Below are 24623 nucleotides of genomic sequence, written 5' to 3'. Positions count from 1 at the left end.
GCCTCGAAGCTTTAAGATGTTTAGACGGGTTGCCACGTATCAGGCGAAAATCTGCAGAAGTTCTTAACAAATCATGGAAAGATCGTCGACGAGAATAGGTAAATATAAATTGCAAAAAATTTAAATATGCAATATAATATACGCAGTTTTAGAATAGCTCATTCATGAAAAGATTATTAGGAAAATTTTTAACCCTCGAATAGGTGAATATTAAGAATATATACAAAATCTACAATAGTAGAAATATTTCGTTTATTTCGTGTGAATTCTGCCGAACGTACGTTAATATCGTTTCATTTGTCAGTCCATAAGCAAAAAGCCAAACTGATTTATTATTATTCCGAAAGAAATCATCTAATTATTGAGTATCAGATAGCAAAAATAAGTAACTGAGGTAAGAAGAGAACAAAAGAACACAGCTCGTGAATGAATATCATAAATTTAAAATTGAAATTTGTTATAAAAAAAGGAAGATTTAAATATTTAGAAAAAATTTCCTTAAATACCTTAAGTTAGCCGTAGGTTTCTCCTACTGTACGGCCCATAGTAGGAAGAAAGGATATCGATGAAGTAACGTGCAGTTACTTGCAGTACCGAAAGGTTGCCGGAGGGTATCACATGACGCTGCCGTACAAAAACATTTTAGTGGAGGCTAAGAAAGTGCGGAGATTTTCTCTAAATTTTTGTTTCTGTTTCTAAATATTTTCTGCATTGTGTAAACGCTGAACAGATAAAGTTATGACTAGAATAAGCTGTTAAGAACAGTATCTTAATATTCATCATGTCCACGTTTAACTGATTACTCTAATATCGCTGCAAAGTTTGAGATCTGTGTCTATGAATTTAAAGAAGTTGTATATTTTGTATTGAAGCCAACCCCTCTGCAGGCGACATTACTCAATGTACTCAGAGTAGTAATATGAGACTATGGAAGAATCTAATGGCACGAACAGTAGGATACTAAATATACCGATGAACCCGAGTTCGACAGGGATATTTTCTCAGTATTTTAGTGTAAGGAACGCGTGGTTTCCTGTGACTCTTTACGGAGTAATTGCATTTTGTTTGATTTCTTGCCACCATTCAGCTTTGCATCTGTATTGCACTCAAAATATCTGCATCATAATGAAAATGGTGACGTAGGCGTGTGCCTTGTTTGGAAGCAAACCTGTTCCATTCACTCAGGCTACCAACTGTTGTCGGCAGTGATGTGGACTTCACTCTTTGCCATCAAGCTAGCGTTCATTACTGCTCGGTTCGGTCTTTGGGGCTTGTTTTCCAGGTAGTCATTGCAGTGAACGTCTTGCTAATTGCTTATTACGGAATTTATCTCTGTTCTGAAGGTATTTTCACAGAAACAAACGTAACTGTCACGTTCAGGTTATTCTTGGCACCGAGCGCTGGCTACAATCCGACGTAGAAAGTTCTGCGATATTTAGCGAGTCATGGAATGTTTATCGGACGTACAGATTAGACGCCATAGTAGGGGGAGTGTTCATTGCAATTGTCAAAAATATTGTCTCTGTTGAGGTTGAAACCGAGTAGCCGTGAACTTATCTGGAGCGTGTAACGGGTCTAGTTGAAACCAAGTTAATTGTTGGATGTTTTTACCAGCCACCCAACTCTGCTGTGACAGTTCTGGTCATTCAAAGAAAGTCTACAGCGCGTAGGTATCCAGAGCATGAAAGACTAGTTGGAAGTGACTATAGCCTACCGAATATAGACTGGGACATCTTTGGATTCACTGCAGGGGGTGCAGACAGACAGTCTTGCGAAGTACTTCTGAACATGTTTTCCGAAAACTGTCTTGAGCAGCTAGTTCAGCAGAGCACACACTATGGAAATATCTTAGACCTTGTAGCTACAAACATGCCGGACCTCATCGATGGCGACAGTATAGAGATGGGAATTAGCCATCAGGATTTCATAGCGATTACGGTTACGAAAGTAAATAAATCAGTTCAAGAAGGACGGGAGAGTGTTTCTTCTACAAAGAACAGATAAGCAGCTGGTTGCACCTCACCTAAGATACTGAACTGCAATTATTTAGTCCCAGTGTGATGGAAATAGAGAAACTTTATTCTTCAGTTTCTGTGACTGATAGCATTTCGTCCGACAGTCATTTAGCTAAGTCAGTTATCCGAACAAATAGCCGTAGGAAGCAGGTACATAGTTTTATATGAGAGAGTATACTACAATAAAAGCCACAGAGCATATGAACGCAAATGGGAGAAAACTGTGTTGATGTCCATTGGTAAAGCGTATCTGAATCTGCTAGCCCCAAGGCACCTTACGGTGCATGGCGGAGGGTACTTTGTGTTCCATGTCATTTCCCCCCTTTCCTATTGTGCCTGCGAATAGTGCGCGGGAAGAATGACTCTTGGAAAGCCTCCAAGTGAGTTCGAATGTCACTGATTTTCCTTCATGGTGTTTTTGCGAGATGCACACAGGTGGAATGTATACTCTCGGAATTTTAATAGTAAATCACACCGTGGTGCAGAATGCCTCTTTTGCAACGAGGAGCTGGGTGAGCATCTAGGTGACGCTTTTGTGATTACGAAAGGAATCTGTGAGAAAACACGCTGCTCTTCTTTGGGTCGCCTCTATTTCCTCTATGAATCGCATTCGGTACGGGTCCCAGACTGACGAGCACTACTCAAGTGTCAGTCGAACGAGCGTTTTGTAAGGTCCCTCTTTCGTGGACGGACTGCACTTCCTGATGAATCTCCCAGAGGTGAATCTCAGTCTGGCAACTGCTTTATCTGCAATTAGTTTTATGAGGTCATTCCACTTTAAATCGCTCCGTAACCATACACCCGATATTTAATGGGTACGATTGCTTCCAGTAATTGTTCTGTAACCGTATAATCGTACAATAATGGGTCTTACCACATACTTACGCAAATTATATTACATTGGCTTATGTTGACGATCGCCTGCACTCCTAGCACCAAGCGTCGATCCTCCGCCATGTCTTCCTGCATTTCGCTGGAAATTCTCTGTATGTAACTGCACCACCCGTTTACAGCCCCTGGGACCTTCTGACGTTGTGTTACTATGTCATTTACATGTATATTGTGAACAATATTGGTCTTATAACATTGCCTTAGCTTTCCCCCAAAGTTACAGTGAAATCTGACGATTTAACTCCATTAAGAATCTTTTAAACATTTGATATGAAATATTCTCGTTATTTTGAAACATAAATTGAGTTTTTTGAGCACATTTTTAACTTTTCTATTCATACAACATTAAAACAGTAGAAACACAATATCGACAGGACAGACGTTGACTGAGATATTCCCATTAGAAATGTCCACAGTATTACCACATGAAATATTTACTGTTTCTGTCGAAATACTCTGTATTCAGAATGTCAGTGGCGACGATGCTGCAGTGCCTGACTATTCCGCACCGTAATTGAGAGTTTGGTACTTGTCGGACATGGCGTTTATTTCCTGTTCAAGTGCCGAGAGGAAATATAAAGAAGTGTGTTTAGTTGAATCCATAAATGGAATACGCTAGACAGTACCATGTTATAAGGAAATGAGACCAAAAATAACGATGAAAGTATCAAGCCTAATATATAAAATGATCATCATGCACAGTTGTAAAGGTGTTCGTCATGACGCGCCGAGAGAGAAGTTTGGGTTAATAGCGAAAGAGCGAGAACTTAATCTATCATTAGTCTGCTCGCTTCCTATCACGACCTTTCAATCCATTCAGGAGAAACTATTGTTTTGACAGTATTTTGTAAACGTTTGTAAAAAAAATGTCGCCTTGTGCTTAAAATACAGAAATTATTCAAATAGGTGACATTTCCGTCGTGCTGCCCTTGCTCAATCGTATCGTATTTTTATTTGAGATGGGTGTGTCTAACGGTGCCGTAAGACCAGAGATGCCAACATTCCGAGTTTTTTATTGACCACAAAATATCAATGGTCTTCTATGGAATAGATAGGGGATGTATGGGAGACTCTTCTTGGATCACAAAGCTTGCTGATAATTGGTGGGCCATTTGAAACCGACAACAGTCTTCTGGGTTCCGTGTTTTCCTGCTGTCAGTCGCGGGAATACGACTTCGGATCTGCATCTGCTGTATGTTTAGCCGGTTGTGGCAAAGTCCGGTGAGGTCACCGGCCAATGACCAGTCCCGGTACGCAGTACCAGGAGCGCCGGTAGGCCAGCGCCTCAGGAGCACGCAACTGCCCTCGCTGTCGACAGTGTTATTCCGATTGCCTCTCTTACTTTATTTAGGTTAATATGCTATCGGAAGCTTCGAACTCCACAAATACAATGCCAAAAATCCTCTCACTCTTTTGTACGAGACATCAGTGATATTTTCTCGCCAATAAAATGCCAGAAATTGATGTCGGAGTCCTTCTGACAGCGGTAAAGGTACAATTTGTAAAAATACCCACCTCTAACAAAAAAACTTTAACGCCCTGATGAAGGCCGCTGAAACACAACCGAAACGCCGTTGACGTTACTGTTTTGAATAATTTATATTATGGTGCGACACTACAGCTACTAGGTCTACAACTTTGCTTTCTCGAAGTTCGGGGCTTTGTTGTGAAAAACTTACAAAAAATTATGATTCATAGTATTGCCCATCGCTGTCCACTACATTCTCCCATCTTTCGGAAAGCATACCAATCCCGTGGCGGAAGAAATGCGCGTCTTTTGTGGGGATCCATGAATCGCTTCAATTTTTCACTTGTTCATATGATCGTAAGTGCTGGTCAGCTAGACTGTATGCCACTGGTCGAAAAAGGTGGTAGTCAGAGAGGGCAACGTATGGAGAATACGGTGGGAGGGATAGGACTTCTCATTTCAACGTTTCCATGTATATTTTGACGAGTTTTGCGACATGGGGTCGAGCGCTGACCTGCTGCAAAATTACTTCTACGTGTCTATCGCTGAATCGTGGCTGTTTGTGTTTCAGTGCCGGGCTCGAACGCATTAATTGCTTTCGATAATAATGTCTTGTGACTGTCTTCGTCTGTTTCAGGAGCTATGAGAACGTTCTGTCTTCCATCGCAATGCCGGTCTTCGACATCAAAATCACCGTTCTTGAGGCGTTGAAAACATTCTCTGCACATTCTTCCACTAGTAGTTCCCTCACCATTGGTCTTACCCAGCATTTTAAGATCCACCAACGCAAATTTTTTCATGTTAAAGCAGAAAATTAAAACTTCCCGCAAATGGCGAGAAATGTGTACGTAAGTTGACGTACTTAATCGAGAATAACCTTATGATGCAATCACAAATCGACTAATACTTTTATGGCATTATGTTTACAGATGCCTAAGCTTATTGCATTACACCTATGACCAACCACCCGAACCCCTCTTGCCGCTACTGCCGTGTATTGCAAAACGGCGGAAGCAAAGTTGTGGGCCAAATAGAAAGAGTTTAATACAATTGACAACGGCCGCGAAAGCCTACGTGTTAACATCAAGGGGTGCTACAATGAATTCTCTTACACTATGAAGCGCTACATCACAGATATTTAAGTAAGAATGTCCTTATTAAGAAAAACTGAAAACACTATTCAGTGTTATTTCTTAATGCCTAATAATTTTTTAGCATTACGTATAATGATAAATTGCTTTTAATGTGTATTGCTAATAAGTAAATCATCTTCCTCTTCCTCCTACTCTTCCTCCTCCTCCTCATCATCATCTTCATTGACATCAAGAATTATCGTTCCTCTTACAGCGAAGCAATCTCAATGATTCCATTATCTTTCATGTGTTGAACGTGACCGTCACGTTTATTCTGTATTTCCTAACAAGATCTGTGAATGAGTGCATATTTATTTTCTGTCTAAAATCGATATTCTTATTATGATGAACGAGCGAGTATCCTGCTTCATTGCTGGGAAGCCTCATTTCAAGTAATTCAGGTTCTCTTATTTGCTCAGAAGTTAGTCCTCCTTTCACACTGGTATAACAATAATGAAACATCTACAAACTTCCATGGTCTGAATAGGCTTTCCTTTCGAATGTTATGATGGTAGTAAAATTCTCGTAATATTCGTACTGACCTCTTCATTTTTTATCACTGTGTGCTTGTAATAAAACAATAAGTTGCACCTTACTTGTGACTTTCTGCAATTATGTGACATCTTAAAAGAACGCCTGCGTAAAAAAATTTGCGGATAGCAGTCGTAAATACAACATTTCATTGTTTATACACTTTTAAACTTCTTTATTGATATTTCTGAATGAAATTGCTCCATTTGACTAAGAATTTTTATTATTCTTTTTATTCACACCATCGCGATTTCGGATTTACAGCGAGTATCAGGCGCAAAGGTGTATTAGTTATTAAATATACGACTTGTCTAAATGACAAGTCGTCTTCCAAAATTATAACATATATGTGGTTAGATAGGCCAGTCTTCACGTTATAAGATCTACTACAGCTCTGTTTTGGTCATCATTAACACAGTGCGTTAAAATACGTAAGCTGTGCGTAGTCTCTGCTATAATAATATTTTCAGTTCGCACTCAGATCTTATGATGCGACAACTGGTGTGTATAGTCACATATGTGTTGTAATATTGCGACTACAACATGTGATTCAGACATGTCGGATATTTAACGACTGTTTCACCTTTGAACTTGATAATGATTGTAAAGCCGAAATAACGATAATGTGAAATAAATGAAAAATAAAAAACTTAGCTATATGGCGGCAAATTTATTCGAAAGTATTTTACGACTGTGGCCCCAACGAAGCAAACATCAAACATCGTTTCAAGCTTAATGATCTGCTTCATCTAGGATACTTAAACGCCACTTACGCACATTTCACAATCACAACTCATGTCTTGACTACAGGGAGATACAGAGCACCACGAATCTGCTCCGATTATTTATGTGAAAAAATTTGCTGCTCGATACTTTATGCAACCGGGCGACAGAATCTGTTATAATCGTCAAATGCATCTCAGTTATTTTATCGCTACTTATTTCTTTCTATTTTTATTTTGTGGTCAACATGTCGTCCGAAGCCAAGACTGACTACGATTTATATTTCTATAGTTACACAGGACAAACTATAACAACACTTTTACGCCCAAGTTCGAGGCGAGAATCAAACCTCTGCACCCCGTGATCATGGAGGCCGGCGAAGGAATGTTCGGAACATAGTGCATAATTTAAGAAAATTTAGCATAAGCATGGTCCCGATAAAAGTAAACTTCTTGAGCACGGAAGGATGGGAGCCCTTGTTTATTAACTTACATAGGCTAGTTGACGACACTCCTCGCATCGTAAATGACAACAGGAAGTTAAAAAAAGACCTGACGGTGTAAGTAATTTGTAGTTGAGCTTATGTTATAGCGCTTCAGTGTTCACATGAATTCATTCGACGTGATATCATAAATAGATAAAGTATAAAAGTTTCAACAGTTGAGCCCAGTACTGCGATGGACGTTATTGGTAGTGCTCTACTTCCGAAAGCTGAGAATCCGAGTTGACGTCCTGGTCCAACAGAAAGTTTAACCTTGCTCGTTGTAGCGTATACTACCATAATGCGTGAAAATATGTCGTCCCAGCATACAATTTCGTCGCTCAAAAATGGGCAAATAACGCTGAAACCGTACCAATAACTTATAACTACTGGTGTCTACTTTTTTTAAACGAGAGCATGAGAAAAAGTCACGACTCTCAAATGTTTGAAATAAATTATTCATATTTTCGTGTAGTAAAAACTTAACACAGTATTCTTCATGTGCGAAACAAATAGAATTACTTACTGCGTAAAAATCCTGCTGACATCCAAGAATTAGTCCCTCTGCAAGTCTCTCACAAATGGAGACAGGAGAGTAAGTACTGTTCGTAAGTTTTTGAATAAAACTACCAAATTAATTTTTTCAGGGAAGTTCAATGTGCAGTCACGTTACTAACAACGAAAAATTATTTAAAAAATAAAGACACGAAATACAGGTCCTATCATTACTACTAGCGTTCCTTATCATTATCTACGGAGGAAAACTATAACACTCGAAAAACTGATACCACCAATTCTCAAGTATTGCTTGTCAGGCTGGCACTGCTATCGTTAGAATTAATAGAGGTGATATAGACGATCCAAAGAAAACCGCACTTCATGTTTCACACGGGGAGATATATGTGGAAGAGAGACATGAGGTTTCAGTAATCAGATCGTAACAAGAAAATTCTGAACTATCTCCTTAGTGGACGATTTAAATAATCTAGACCAAATTGTTAAATCAGCTAATTTAAAGTGGCACGTAATCAAAGATCAAACTGCAAAACTACTAAAACATAAAACTCTCCAGGATCGATTTGACAACAATTCCTATACAAGTTAAAATACCAACACAGTAATCCAGCTGTGAAAGGAGAATCACATTACGTGTCTGAAGATTTTTTGATAATTGATGAAGCAAGTATAAAAAAATATAGAAAAAAGTTAATGATTACAGAGTGAAAACAGTTTTCTTTATAAAATAAACAGCTCTGAATCTACCAGTGTTTACAAGAAAGCATGTATAGGGCAGGGTTGTGAACTATCCAAAGCTTCACGAGAAAACTAGGAGATGGTCATGAAACCTGATTGAGAAAATACGTTTTTCCAGTAACATTCAGTGATTAACAGAAAACTATATTGTACGGCCCTGTTAAAATTTAGATAACTAGCTTATACCTTCAAGTAAAGGTGTGTCCCTAAATCTAGTGCACAAATCTGCAGAGCAACTTAAAACAAAGCAGCAGTTCAATAACATTAAAAAGGAAAGCGGCTAAAGATCTTACTACGTTTTACGAATAGACATAAAGAATTAAGGTTGAGGATAGCTGGACACATGAATTTGCAGCGAGTAGCAAGTTTCAGCAAGCAATAAGTGGACAGGTTCTCTGTTAAACTAGGTGAGCTGATGGATAAGTTCTAATCTGTAATCATCTAAGATCCAATGAAAACATTTTGGTAACAAATGACATTTCAGTTTTTCGTCCGATACAGTATCCAGAAATTTAAATGATCACTATGGAAAGGGTGAAAAAATATTAATCAACGAACTTATACGACATCAGGTTTTGCGACATTATTAAGTAAAATATCACAGTTTTGTTTCGCGTAAGAAATGTTCCAAAACAATATTCAGAAAATAATATAATTTTGTGAACGTTTACGTGCCCAATATACCTGGCCTTCCCTTACCAACACGAAATGACGTCTAAAATGTTACGGTCGTGCGTATAAAACGGATGGAAACCGGAACAGGAGGAAAATCTAAATCTTGCATTATTAATGAAAAGAATATAAGATTAAGACGAAACTGACATTCAGGGAGAAATCATGTAGGATAGACCAGAATTTGGAGCCACAAACATAAATTTGCTAGAACCACGTTAGAAAATACAGAATGGAATGAAGAAGAAAGAGAAATGATGAGATAATGGGAGAAAAGTAGGTGTGTGGTTAATAAGTTCAAGCGCATTCTTCAGTTGACAATAGCGAAGAAAATATTTTAACCTTAGAGTGTGTTGGCGAGTAATTATTGTACTGAGTTCATTAGTCTTCTATAGCAAAGCTGTTCAAAGCAGCCTGGTTATATTTCATTCCGGTGGAAATTATCCGAAATCAATATCATTCATTAATAGTTCCACCGGACTCTTGAAGAATCTTTATCTCTTTTTGAAATACTGTATTTAGCGATCGTACTTCTGGTAATACCCATGAAAACTTGTAAGCGAACGAATCTAACTATCATCAGAACGTAATCAACAAGGGGAGCAAATATGGCGGGATGTGGTTCCTAATTACCAGACTGTGTGTCATCGTCCTGGAAGTCGTGCTAAGGCACTTTCCTGAGTTATTTTCTGATGGCATTTGACGCCGTTAGCGATGGTATGTTCACTCAACGGTGGCGTCAAGCCTGACGGCCCTTTTTTGATTACGAGATGATCAGACTAGACGGGCATTCTGATTTCATAACCTCACTTCTCCGTCTCCACCACACTGTACTCCAACATGTCATTATTCGCCACCTACTCTGAACAACTATATTTTACTTAGACACTTCATGCACATGTCTCCTTCAAGAACATGCATTATTAACCTTTTACTTGCGCACTTCCAGTATCTACCCGATATTCTCATAACAATTACATGTTTCACATATCGTATATCTATTTTCTGAAAGAGGGAGATTACTATCTTTATTTGCATAAAAAGGAGATATATGTGGTAAACGAAACGTTCTCACTACTTCTCAGGAGGATTTAGGGAAACCAAGGAAAATACGAGTTTAGTATCCAGAAAAGCACACTTGACGGAACGTTCTATCTGGAAGAACCGCTCTGCCTCCTTATTCAGTTTTCAGGAAATACTACATCCGAAAGTTGAGGAAGGAATTAAGAAACAAAGAACAGGAAGACCTAAGGAATAGTGTTGGTTTCGATAGTAGCCAGACAGTTTGATAAACGCCGTGTTTGCGATGAGGAATACAATTTTCATCTTGCGCTATAGTAATACAATTTGCGAATTTTCACAACGTGCGTAATTACTAACAACAGTTGTAGAGAAAGAATATGGGTCCTACCTCTACAGCTTTAAAGACTGGGCCTCAAAATGGAAACACAGTAATCTGTTGTTAGTAGTCACGTGGGTTGTAAAACTGCAGAAGTTGTATCACTACACAGAACAGTAGGTAGCTCTTCATTATTTAAAACTGAGTAGACGTGTTCTCTTGTTTAGTAGTTATCAGACTCGTAATGGTGACACTACCGTGAAATGTCTTCCGTGAGGATTTCTAAGTTTTACATCATATTCTGACGACAGTGAAAATGTGCATATGAATCGCCCACGTGGAGTATGCAGATGATACGAGCCAATTCACATAGGAAGTAAACAGTAAAGAAACTATCAGAATTTTGCAGCAGAGTTGCTTCGAGCATTGCAAATAAAAATGTCACTTTCTTTAACGTCATAATTTTTTAATCTTAGTGTAGCTGTAAGGGCTCCTACTACTCAGAAATAAAGTATTCGAAGATAGGTGACTTAGTTAAAACCAGTATGTACAGTATGTTTCGCCAAGTACATCTGTACCATATTACTAGTCTCAGAGTACATTACTGCTATAAGAGCACCGCTGAACTGAAAGGCGATGAAAGTTAATAGAGAACAAGCGCCTGTGTGTTCATGTCATCATCAACTGCAAATTTAAATACGTAATTTTAATTAATATGTGGTAACTGGTAAACAGTTATAATTTTTTTGTAACAGGTAAAAGCTAAAATGTTTTCTACAAACAGAAAGAATATACGTAATCGTGTACGGGTAAAACAGTAAGTCGAAAAAGACGACATATAATATTGCAATCTTAGTTAGTCGTATTTCAAAATCCTCTCTATGTACAACGTCGGATACAAGGTACAATAATCGCACAGTAACAGTTATTGACAATGTGCTTACACATCAGAAATTTAGTAGACAATGATATCGCATAGTATAGAGTTCCATATGTAGCTCATTATGGAGATGACGATGCTCTTGTATCAGTGCTGCACTCTCACTTGTAATATGGGACGGATACAGTTGGCGTTACATATTGTAAATACTGGTTTTAACTTTGACAAGACAATGCATCCAGGTGATGAAGATTGGGGTACATTTATAGTTTTAATTCAGCACGTGTATTAACGATTATCGAGGTATGTGTAATAACATTTCACTCTACGTATTATATTTGTGTCAGTGTACGCCCTTTTTCATAATTTAATATGCATTACACTTTATGTATACTATTCTCAGATCAGATGGTGGTAACTCAATTTTATCAAAACCGGTTGACGTAAATAAAGGTTTTACAGATGCGATCTTGGATAAGAAGTTACCTTTGTTCAAGATGTGTATTTACGGACCGCCCCTAATTACTCAGTATGAGCAACTTAAATAATTGCAGATGTTTTTGTGTTTGTTGTCACAAGGAAAAAGAAAAATATACTGCACTGTCATCGTCCAAATGGTTCAAATGGCTCTGAGCACTATGGGACTCAACATCTTAGGTCATAAGTCCCCTAGAACTTAGAACTACTTAAACCTAACCTAAGGACATCACACACACCCATGCCCGAGGCAGGATTCGAACCTGCGACCGGAGCAGTCTCGCGGTTCCGGACTGCAGCGCCAGAACCGCTAGACCACCGCGGCCGGCTCGTCATCGTCCATTATGGAATGGGACGCTGCAGAAAAAGAAACGATGCAAAGGAATAAAATTTCCAGCACAAATGGAAACCCTCGTTAAACTAAACCATACGAAACTGTTCTGTCATACAATGAGATTTTGAAAGTTGTATGGTAAAATAAGGTATTTGCGAAAGTGGAACCAGCCACTAAATAAATATGATGGTGACATTATTTATTTGTACAGCTCCATTGTCTTCGCATTCTTTATATATTATGATAGCCATCTGAAGAAATAATTGAGCTCGAAGTCTGCACTGACAAAGAACAATAAATTATTTGTTTCACAAATATCGTACGGTATCTAATTACCAGGGCCATAGTATGGTTTTCGAACCCTCTGTAAGTGTCCTTACGGCCTGTCTCCAAATTTTTTATTTGTACCTTGTTTCTTGGATGTTAGAAAATTTTAATGCAAAAATTAAGCTACGACGTCTTTTAAAGATACTTCGTGTAAAGTTCGCAATTTGTGTAAATTCGATGTTTTACATGATTATAATTTGCTTCTAGTTATTATAAATGCGAACTCTTCTGTAATCCACATGTAGTTTAACTCTGACTCTGACTCTGACTCTACTGCGATCATTAGCCCAGCAATCCGCTCTTGCTCGACTCTAGTTCTCAAACAATTCTTAACTCTCACAAGAACGCTGAATGATAGCTCAACTCTGGCAACAGTAACAGGCAAAGTGTAGAAAGTCGTTAGGGCCACCACTGTACCGTATTTTGAAATATGTTATTCAAATTGCGTTTATGAAGAGCGTTGAAAAGGTACAGAGGGGGAAAATGGCTCAAACCCAAAATTAGCTGCATAAACCTTTTTTAACTGCAAAATTTCTTGTTCCAAGTCCTGCTAACTAAGGTATGCGCTATACTAATATGCCATGTTTCTATGCTCTCTGATAGTGTAGAATAGTCTAGACTTGTATAACTCCATAAGAATATCTAATAATAACATTTTTTACTCTACAGTGTCTGATGTACTGATCGTGCCTTACATGCAAAACCGTACTATTTTGCATTAATTTAACCACTCATTCTTTATGTATTTTTTAGAACAATTCCGCACGTTGAGTGAAGCGTCCAACGCTCTGGGCTGTTTAAAATTGGCAGATTTAAAAACTTGCGTCTGGTTTCTATTTAGTTAGCTACTCGAGACGGGACATATTAGGGACGGTATAGCCATCATTGTTGTGCCCCTCTCATCTCTTTCTTTCTCCTCTCCATCATAGCTTCGAATTTTACCATTCTATTTCTCTTCCTCTAACCTAGCTACCTCTTCTATATCTCTTTCACCCCATTCTGTCGTCTTATGTCTCTGCTCGATGTGAATTACTGCTGCAAGAACATAACGAGAAAATTCACAACTAGCAGTAGGAGTGACATTCATAAAAGAAAAATATGTTTACTTTCATATACATTGCCATTACTGTTATTATTATTTTTATTATTATTCTTGATTGTTATAATTATTTTTTTGGTTGTTATAATTATCCTTGTATTACTGTTATAATCTCTGTTTTTTTTTCTTTAACATTAATACTGTATAACGTGGTATGTCCATAATGTTCTGTACAAACTGAAATTCGTCCAATATGAGTTCGCCTGGTTAGGTGTAAGAGAGGGCCTGAAGGCCCTAATCTTGCCAGGTAAAATAAATGCATAAACAAATAAGTAATAATTATGCCATTGTTACAATTCCTGTGAGTGCATCTTAGTACAATTACATAGTGTTTTCATTACCATAAAATCGTCTCTGACAGGGCGACTGATTTGGGATACGAACAATAACGAAACAGATTGTGTGTTTACAAACTTCACTACGACGTACGGACAAATTGCTGTGTCACGAACGAAGCACATTTCCTGTTATTTCCGAACACCGTCGCTATTACGTGAAACCGGCAAGAATTACTGGCAGATGCGATGACAGGGGAAAGAAATACGTGTTGGCGATTTCGGCCACAAGGCCGAGAAACACGTTGTGTGTCAAAGGCGAAGAACGTGCGACACAGTTTAACACGAAAGAAACCGGCGATGAAACAGCGTCGAAATGTCGGTCTCACAGTCGGACACATACATTTGGTGCAATGATCCGCTATAGCGAAGGTCATTGAGCGAACAAAGAAACCGGTTCCCCATCGGATCGGCGTGTACCCATGACGTGTCGCCGGTACGTGTTGCTCCGGCTGTGGCTGCGCCCACGGCTGCCGGCCGGAGGCAGTCGCTGCCTCGCCTGTGATACACTACTCGCCTCTCCACTCCAGCCCGCCACGCCACACCCACCGAGCGGTACTCGCCAGGTCGCGACGTGTCTGCCGCCGCATTCCGTGGCTTTACCTCCTCTCCGACTTAGGCTGAAAATTCGTATTTTACACTGGTTTAGAAAAATAAGAGCCGGTGGATAGCACAGTCCATCTTTCTAACGTGCATCCGGGACAGTCACGCCGATATTTTAGCTGTTAAGCGTACAGCAATTTTCACAATGAGTCTATGGTTGAGTTCTGAGTGTCAAGGCGTGGCTATTTCTTCGCTGAAATGTTAAAATCTCGTGATTCCGATATTTTTGTAAAAAGAAGAAAAACCTCGAAGAATGTAATAATGTTGTTCTCAAATCGCTCCACGGTCAACATCCGAGAAGACGATGGAACAAAATGAGAATGAATTCCTACAACTTAAACACGAAGTTATTGTGTACCAGGAACTAACTTCAAGTGTGTGTCATATCTAATACAGTTTGAAACTACCGTCCGAAGATGTTTCTTCGGATTTTCGTATGAACGACAGAGAGAGCTACTGTGTTGCACAGCGAGAGAGAAAGACATTTGTACATTTCTTTATCGTCCGACACAGTCACTAAATAATCACAAAAGTGACTAGTTTCGGTTCCTCACAACAAGCATCTTAAGGTTTAAACACATTATTGAGAATCCTGTTTCTGGAAAGCTATGCGGTAAAGGGGTTAACCCGAAGTCCACCGACAAACATCACGAATATTTTCTGCGTATTTTGCTATAAGGACCCCGGTTTCCGGTGATCTGTTACAGAGTAATAACGCATATTTTATCCGGTTTGCACAGGATAGAGTAGCATGGAGAGCTGCATCAAACCAGTCTCAGGACTGAAGACCACAACAACAACAACAACTCCGGACTACCTTCGTTTATTTGGAAACATATTCACAGCAATGAAAAAGCTGAATTCTGCAGTCGCAGAAGAGTACAACACAAAACACAGAGTAATATAAGAACCTGTTAGATGTAAAAGTATTGTGATGTGGAGGCTGCCGCGGCGGAAAACATCCCAGCATAACGGTGTTGTGCTGCTCTTTCAATAAATTTGGCGATCCCATACACGAGGTGACTTTCTGCCAACTTCCAAAAGTAAACAAATGTATCCATACTACTGCTGACGTATAACTAACACTGCCGACAAACCAAATGCGACGTAGAATCGAGCGGTATTCAAAGTGCGGGAGTAAAGTGGACACTAATATTGTCAACATCAGGTACTGTGATTTAATGGAGCAAATTTGTTTCAAACGGGACGTATAGCGCAAACCATAGACATTTAGAGTGTTCTGCTGACATTTTCAGTGCAGTATAGACACGAAGGTAAATGGGGAGAAGAGAATCAGACAAAACGCAATTACTCCGTAACGAGCCACCTGAGGCCAAGGGTCCCTAACGCCAAAATATCCAGAAAATATTCCTGAACGACCTCCGAAATTATCTCGCTGAACTTCGTGTTGACCCAATATTATGCAGTGCGACATCAAAACTATTGTTTTACTTTTGAAGTTACCTAGCACAACACGTGTGTTGTTTTCTACATGTAATACTCACGCAGTTGTGAGTTTTTATTATTATGACAATGCTTACTGTGAGCAAAGGAAATCGGTAATGTTTTGTGGTTGTATCGGACGAAAAGGAATGCACAAACAACACTTATTCGTTGTGTACTTCTCGACGTAGTATTGTATTTGAAAAAAAAAAAAAAACTGCTCCTTTGACTGATCTGTTTTAAGTAGTAAGTAATGATCCAATTGCTCATCTTAATTCAGCTGTTTAAGTATATAAGAAATAAAATAGTTACAACGGCAGAAACAAATAATATTTTGTGTGCCTTATAAGATCCCTGCAGAGGCAAAGCAATGCGAACATGTGTGTGAAGCAACAAACCCTCTTTAGCACATTCAAATGACTAATTTCGCATCTTATACAAATTCTCAAGTTCCAAAATTACGTTTTCTGGTCAGTCGAAATCTGGTTCGTTGTAGCTCTTGACACTAATTTGTACTGTGCAGACCTCTTTATCTCTGCATAAGTACTGCAAACATGTGCAATGTGTTTATAAGGTGATCGTTGCAAATTGAATCATAGACTGTATTTGCGAGTATCTTGTGCAGAATTAACAAACTTATTTAATTTCCTTGCAAGATAAGAATATAGAAATAAATGAACGTGGGTGACATATGCTACTATTTACTTTTATTTATCACTCGCAATCGCGTCTTTTATTAATACTGCCCTTACCCGATGTGAGCAGTTCTGTCATTATCAGATGACCATGTTTCCGTGATCGATATCCTGTAGTCAACTCAAGAGATATCGTCCCACACGTAAAAAAAATATAGCCTAACAATTGCTTGTCATGGCGTAACTGTGGTGGGATGAAGCCATCAGATGATGCCGGTAACAGACAGAAATGAAAGTGTCAGTGTTAATAAAAGAACATGATCCTGATAATAAATAAAACACATTTACTAAACATCGATCTTTGAAGCTATACCTCTCCCAAAACAAATGTTAATAATATATACATTATATAAGTGTATACGAATTTTGTTAATTACACATTTCCTAATGGTGTTTCTCCTTCACTATAGCAAAAATCATCGGTGGTGATATCCTCTTAAATGCCTGTAGCTGGAGAAACAAGCATAAGTCCTAAATAATAGTTTCAGGTAGCATGTGCATCGCATGTACCCCCAGTGAATAATCCTTTATTATGAATGTGCATTCCACGGCACAAAACGCTACAGAACCAACGAGGCAGTATGTTACGTGGTGTCGAAATTTGCCCCAAGTGGCTTCCATGTAGGCCTACCAACAAAAGTATGGTATTTTCACACGCTGGGTTCATAATACTTCGCGCCTTTCTAGTAAAACACGTGATGGAAGTAAATAACATTCTCATCCGCAGTAAAACACTAATTTGTGGAATGTTTGCTCCTGATTTTTAGTTCCCACCGATATACCTACTGAGTGCTACTGCTGGCTAAACGCGGCAGGTGTTTACGTAAACAAATTATGGACAAATAGTTTATTGTCTTCTGACTCACAGAATTGTGTCATTTTTACGCTAGAGACTTCGTGAGAAGGAGAGCACGCATCTTCAAGGCACTTGTGCTTGCTTCTGCTGTTGCCCGTTAATAAGGTTACGCAACGGACGAGTAGTGAGCGCGAGGACTTACCGTTGTATCCGGCGTATATCATATAGGGCTGTGGATGAGGCGGCAGCTGGTAGACTGGCGAGGAGTCTGGGAGACGCCTCAGAGAAGGGCTGCCTGCTGCAGACGTCAGTGGCACAGGCGAGCGTGGACGCGGCGAGCAGCTGGTGAGGTGGCGAGTTGTCGGTGGCAGAGCGCGCGCCTGCGTCCGACGGGAACCGTGGCGACACTGGCTGCGGCGCCGGCGCGCCCGTCTGCCCGCCGGAGGATGGGGGCGGGGGCGGGGGCGGGGGCGGAAGACCGAGGAGGCGAAAGGGGGCGGGGGGCAGCTGCTCGCATTCTCCGGCTCCGGGCCACGTCGCGACAAATGAAGACGGCTTACCTGCCGCTGACGCCTGCCCTCTGCTCTCTGTCACACTACCTACCACAGACGAGTAGAAGGACACTAGCGTCAATCCGACACCAATACGAGGCTCCAGCCTCTCATCTCTTCTCTAATGACGTAAGTTGTATTTGTTGCCGTCTTCAGTCGGAAGATTGGTTTGATACAGCTCTCCGCGGAATCCTGTCCTGTGCAAGTCTCATCATCTCTACACAGCTATTAGAATCTCCATCAATTTGAACTGCTCACTGTAGTCAAGCCGTCATCTTCGTTTACAGTATTTAGTTAGTTACATATTTACACGTTCCACAGATGATTTGAACGATTATTTTGCCGAAATAGAGTGGAACGAGTCAGTACCGGATATGTACACATACACACTATATTCCAACATGACGTTATTCGTCACCCATTCTAAGCATCTACATTTTCCCTAGACAAATCATGTAAATATCGACTTACTGGTATAGGCATGCATATTCAAATGCAGAGATATGTACACAGGCAGAATACGGCGCTACGAGTCGTATGTAGTGGAACTTAAGGTAATGTAATGCAAATCTACGTGAAATAGAAGTCAGGTACATAATCAATAAATGTGTCATATATGACTAAAATAATTGCACGTTACAGAAAGCGACTTTTAACATACACGGTTCCACCACCGAACACGTAACTAGGGGCTAGGGGCAGCAACGTTCACGTCAGCTTTCTGACCAGCAACCCTTCTCGAAAAGTATTCATATGTAAGAAACCCAAAAAGATTTAAATTGCATATGAGTAAATGTATTGTAACCAACACACACCATGGACTCTGAACTACATCAAAATGGATGTATCTGTTCGAGAGTCTTGCCATTGTTTCTCATTCTGTTTTAATCTCTTTCTATGTAACTTGATTGATAAGTTAATAATTCTATCGTTACTATTTTATGCATACAGACCTGAAGATGACGTGTTGAACCGTTGAAACTGGTTGCAATAAAATAAAATAAAATTATAAGGACGGCTGTAGGTGTTTTTATTTTGTCACAATAGTAAACGGCCGTCGTCCCAGAGACCTCCTGCCAAAAGGATGGACATACAAAAACTTAACCTACCAGACGTTCAGTGACAGCTGCGATATTCAATAACCTGAAAAAGTAAAGCCAAAGAGTATATCCATATTTACTGACATTGGAGTGGAAAAATCAGGATGAGATCCAGAGATGTTTCTACTTTGACTGCCACATGCAAGTCAATATACACTGAAGCGCCAAAGAAACTGCGTATTCAGATACAGAGATATGTAAACAGGCAGAATATGGCGCTACGGTCGGCAACGCCTATGAAAGACAACAAGTGTCTGACGCAGTTGTTAGATCGTTTACTGCTGCTACAGTGACAGGTTATCAAGATTTAAGTGAGTCTGAACGTTGTTATAGTCAGCGCACGAGTAATGGGACACAGCATCTCCGAGGTAGCGATGAAGTGGCGATTATCCCCTACGATCATTTCATGAGTTTACCGTGAATATCAGGAATCCGGTAAAACATCAAATCTCCGAAATCGCTGTGGCCGGATAAAGGTGGTGCAAGAACGGGACCTCCGACGACTGAAGAGAGTCGTTCAGTGTGACAGAAGTGCAACCCTTCCGCAAATTGCTGCAGATTTCAGTGCTCGGCGATCAACAAGTGCCAGCGTGCGATCCATTCAACGAAACATAATCGATATGGGCTTTCGGAGCCGAAGGCCAACTCGTGTACCCTTGATGATTGCACGACACAAAGCTTTAAGTCTCGCCTGGATCCGTCAACAGCGACATTGGAAACATGCTGCGACTGGAAACATGCTGCCTGCTCGTTTCAAATTGTATCGAACGGATGGACGTATACCGATATGGAGACAACCTCATGAATCCATGGAACCTGCGTGTCAACAGGGGACTATTGAAGCTGGTGGAGGCTCTGTACTGGTGTGGGGCGTGTGCAGTTGGAGTGATATGGGACCCCTGATACGTCTAGATACTACTCTGACATGTGACACGTACGTACGTGTCTAAAGCATTTGTCTAATCACCTGCATGCGTTCAAGTCCATTGTACATTCCGACAGACTTGGGCAATTACAGCAGGACAGTGCGACACCCCACAAGTACAGAATTACTAGAGTGGCTCCAACAACACTCTTCTGAGTTTAAACATTTCCGCTAGCCACCAAACTCCCAAGACATAAACGTTATTGAGCATTTATGGGATGCTTTGCAACGTACTGTTCAGAAGAGATCTCCATCCTTCGTACTCTTACGGATGGACAGTCATGCAGGATTCATGGTTTCAGTTCCCTCCAGCATTACTTCACACATCAGCCGAGTCCATGCAATTTCTCATACTGCATATGTATATTCCTTACGAGGGAGAATAGTACTTCTGTTTATATGAAGGCGAGATGTGCAAGTGGGTGTAGTTAACAAAACATTCTCTCTACTTCTCACGAGGATTTAGAGAAACCGAGGGACATAATGCGTTGCCGTACACAGAAATGGAGGTTGCGTGGAATGTTCTTTCTGATAGAACCACTCTGCCTCCCTAGCCAGTTTTCAGAAAATACTGCTGCGCAAGGTTGAGGAAGAAATTGATGAACAAAGAAACTGAGGTCTTAAAACAGAACAGGAAGACGTAAGCAATGGTGTTCGTTTCGACAGTATCTAGACCGGTTGCTAAACTTAGTGTCGGAAAGGAAGAGGAATATACTTTTCATGTTGCACTAGATCAAAGCCACTTGTACACAGTGGAGTATTCATTAAATATACCGAAAACAGAATATAGGCCCTATCTTTAAAGTGTCCAAGACTGAATGTGAAAATGAAGGCACAGAAATCTGTTAGTAAAATGTTGTAAAAATGCACAAGTGGTCTTATTACACAGAACAGTATGAAGCCTATTAAGTACTGAAAACTGAGTTGACATGTTCCCGCAACTGTGCTTAATTTTTTTCTGGCTACATGTTTTGAAGAAGAAATTCGTCAGTGGAATAGAAGAACTTGTCAGTGAGAAATGATTAATTTCAGCGTGCCTAGCTACCTATCAAACATTTTATATCATTGGACAAATGATCAAAAATTTTTGTTCCTGGATGTTGAACTCCCTTCTGAACCACTGACAGCTTTAACAATGCGTAATAAAAATCATTTTTCCCTCTAGTGTTGTGATGGATTATTTAGGGCCAATTTCAGTAGCGTATGAATTGTGACGGCACAATTAAAATGAAGAGGTACCTAAGGACGTGAGTGGGCCCCAGAAAATTCTTCCATAAGACGTAATTGAGTGGAAATATGCAGAATATGTCAGGAGACTGATTCATTTGTTTGCAAGGTTAGCAATAACACCAAAAGCAAAAGTAGCTGAACTTGTTTGAGAACCTCAGTAATGTGCTTCTTCCAGTCCAAGTTTTCTTCAATATGTACACCCAAAAATTTGGAGCATTTTACCATATTTACTGACTGCTGCTCATGTGCTACATCAATTGATGGTATAACTCTATTTGTTGGACAGAGCTGTACGTAGTGCGTTTCTTTCAAAATTTAGGGGAGTCCATTTTCAGACAACCACTTAATTATTCTTTGAAAAATATCATTTACAACCTCTTCTCTTGCTTCCTATCTAATCGGATTTGTTATAACGCTAGTATCGTCTGCAGAAAGTGCTATTTTTGCGTGTTGAATGTTAAGTGGAAGGTTATTCAGACATATAAGGAAAAATTGTGGATCCAAAATTGAACCCTGGAGAACCCTTTGTGTTTTTTTTTTTTTCAACCAACTAAAATTCTATACCTTTCTGATATTGTCTGAATTATTCATCAGTCTTTTCCATTCTGTTTATAAGAATGATTCAAACCAGCTGTGTGTAAACCCAGCAGTTCCATAAAACTTGAGTTTTTGTAAGAGAGTAGCATCATCTACACAATCGATTGCTTTGGAGAGATCACAAAAAATACCAACTGACTATATATTATTATTTGAGGCTTGTATTATTTGATGGGTGAAAACTATACCTCGTGTCCCATCAGCATGCAGTCTTTTAGTCGTGTAGTAAATTTCGTTCCTCCCCAGTTCGATTTATACTACCTGAACGAAAGTATCCGGATACTTATTAGCGCACATTAATGTGGCTTGTGTCCACCATTATCCTTTGTACCGGCTTGAACTCCGCTGGGGAGATTTTAAGTGAGATGCCGAAACCAAGCAAGGTCGTGGTGTTGGACGTTGGGCTCTGAAAGGAAGTCGATGTATTCTACATCATACCGAAGATGTTCCATCGCGTTCAGGTCAGGACGCTGTGCAGGCCAGTCCATTTCAGGAATGTTGTTGTCCGCGAATTATGCCTCATAGATGCTGCTTTGTGACAGGGTGCATTGTCATATTGATACAGATGTCGTCTCCGAAACGTTCCTCTACTGTGCGGAACACACAATGCTTTGAAATGTGTTCGTATCCTTCCGCATTTAACGTTCGCTTAACGTCAATAAGGGGACCACAACCTAGCCGCGAAAAACACTCACGTATCATAACTTTACCTCCTGTGTACTTCATTGTTGGCGCTACACATGATGGCAGCAGGTAACGTTCTCTAGGCATTTGCTGAACCTAAACCATTCCAACCAATTGCCCCAAGTTCTAGCGATATTCATCACACTGACGCACTACCACTCGTCTTTATTATTGATGTTTTAGATACCCGTATGCAAATCAGGAAATTAGAAACTCGAAGATAAAAAAAGACTGTTATTCACAAACGTAATTTTGTAAATATTGATTAAAATATAATTATTTGAATTTCTGAGTAATTGTATCTGGAATTGTCAGTACCGGGTAAATACATGTTGTCGTCCGGTAGGCATAAATTTAACGTGCCTTCCACAGCGAGATCATATAACCCTAGATTACTAAACCTTCGTAAAATTTACAATTGTACGAGTAGTAGTGTATACAGCAGGACATTTTGTACTTAATTTGGTATGTAACGTACCTACCACTGGAAATCTCATAATTGTAATTAACTAATGCATAACCTATAAATTATGACTTCCTTTGAATAAAATGTGGGGTAGTAATCTTTACTATGTTTTAGCAGCAAGAGGCATTTTTCCCCTTTAGTGTTTCAGGGTTAGAGCACTAGCTCAGACACAACAGTGGTAGAGGAAGGAACTCGCTTGCTTACTGCTTACATCAGGTAAATGTAGAAAAATGTAAATCGAGATGGTTGTACGGAAGTCTTGAGCCCAGTGCCTTCCGAAGAGGTGTTCTAATTTCGAATAGCTGTTTTTTCCGGTTAAGTATTTTTCGACGCGCTGTGCATCCAACTCCTCTTTTTTGTGCTGAGAGCCACTGATCTCGGAGAGTAAATGTGTGTGTACGTGTGTGTGTGTGTTTGCACATCCACGCTTACGCATGTAACTGAATTATTATTGTCGGACAAGTATTTCGACTATCTCCCTCTCCATCACCTGTCCCGCGTTCTACATTCGCACCGTTTCGTATCACCTCGCTGTTTATCCTCGTAAGTAAACATTAGGTAAGCATTTCATTTCTGTCACTTTTGCAACGGTGTATACTGTATCGCATCGAATACCCACGACGTGTTCCATTTGCATGACTTGCGTAGTGGGGGCAACCGATTTGCGTCTTTACCATCTAGACTGTTTTAGATATCTTAACCGAGCGGCGTGACACATTATTTAAGATGCTGGACTCTCATCATTCGTCGAGATTTAGATTTATCGTTATTTTCCTTAAACGTTTACGACGAATTCTGGAATAGCTCCTTTGAAAAGGAATTTGCTTTCCGTCATTGGACATAGACCTTGGTGACAGGGAGAAGAAAGGAAGATTAGGGTTTGTCGTCCCATTAACGACTAGGTCATCAGAGACGGGATATAAGCTCAGACTGGACAATGTTACGGAACGAAATCTGTTATATCCTTTGCAAACTAACTACCCCAAAATTCAATCGTGAAAACTTTAATATTGATGGCAGTTTCTCGTATGAAGCTATAGAAATATTTTATCGTCAACGACGATCAGTCTTTAACGTAAATCTTTTAAATACTCTTTTCTGTAAGTTTGAGATGGGAAAATTTTAGTTTCAAACTGACGAAGTGGAGGACTTGCGGATATACGCAATAGAAGTAGTTAATGTGTATTGTAAATGAATGACACTGTTAGGAGCCCTGGTGATCAGTAAACATCTAGCACACATTCATCATTTAATTTTAAGTGACTCGCACTACGCTTAGACGCGAACGCAGAGGGTGTTGATTTTTGGAAATATGGATTTGTAAATATTGATTTTAGAAGTGTGAAGATATTCAGGCGATGCTGTTGCTGCATTGCTCGAGTGTATTTATGATGAGTTTGAGAAAGATAAATTTTCGGTGTGATTTTTCGTTATTGACTGGGCTAGGTTAGTTCGATTGTCGACACGAGAGGAAACAAAATTATCTACTCACAGGGCTTCGACTCAGAGTTATAGATTCTCCTCTCCTTCACCTTTTAAATAACGAATTACATGGCACAGTTATATTTTTTCCA

At 39.8% G+C, this 24623-nt stretch overlaps 1 protein-coding gene across 1 annotated transcript in view; it reads right to left on the bottom strand.

Annotated features, from left to right (window-relative positions):
- The window catches only part of LOC126235187 (transcription factor Sp5-like), a 168617-nt gene extending 150167 nt beyond the window's left edge, over positions 1 to 18450 (bottom strand). The window contains exons 1-2 of the mRNA XM_049943917.1: positions 18417 to 18450; positions 17699 to 18095 (exon numbers count right to left, since the gene is read on the bottom strand). Coding sequence (XP_049799874.1) covers positions 17699 to 18095; positions 18417 to 18450 — 431 coding nt within the window. The remainder of the gene's footprint in view (positions 1 to 17698; positions 18096 to 18416) is intronic.
- Positions 18451 to 24623: the final 6173 nt, after the last annotated feature.

This window comes from Schistocerca nitens, chromosome 2 (assembly GCF_023898315.1).
Source record: "Schistocerca nitens isolate TAMUIC-IGC-003100 chromosome 2, iqSchNite1.1, whole genome shotgun sequence".
NCBI classification, from domain to species: Eukaryota; Metazoa; Arthropoda; class Insecta; order Orthoptera; family Acrididae; genus Schistocerca; species Schistocerca nitens.
This window is presented reverse-complemented; position numbering and strand designations above follow the sequence as displayed.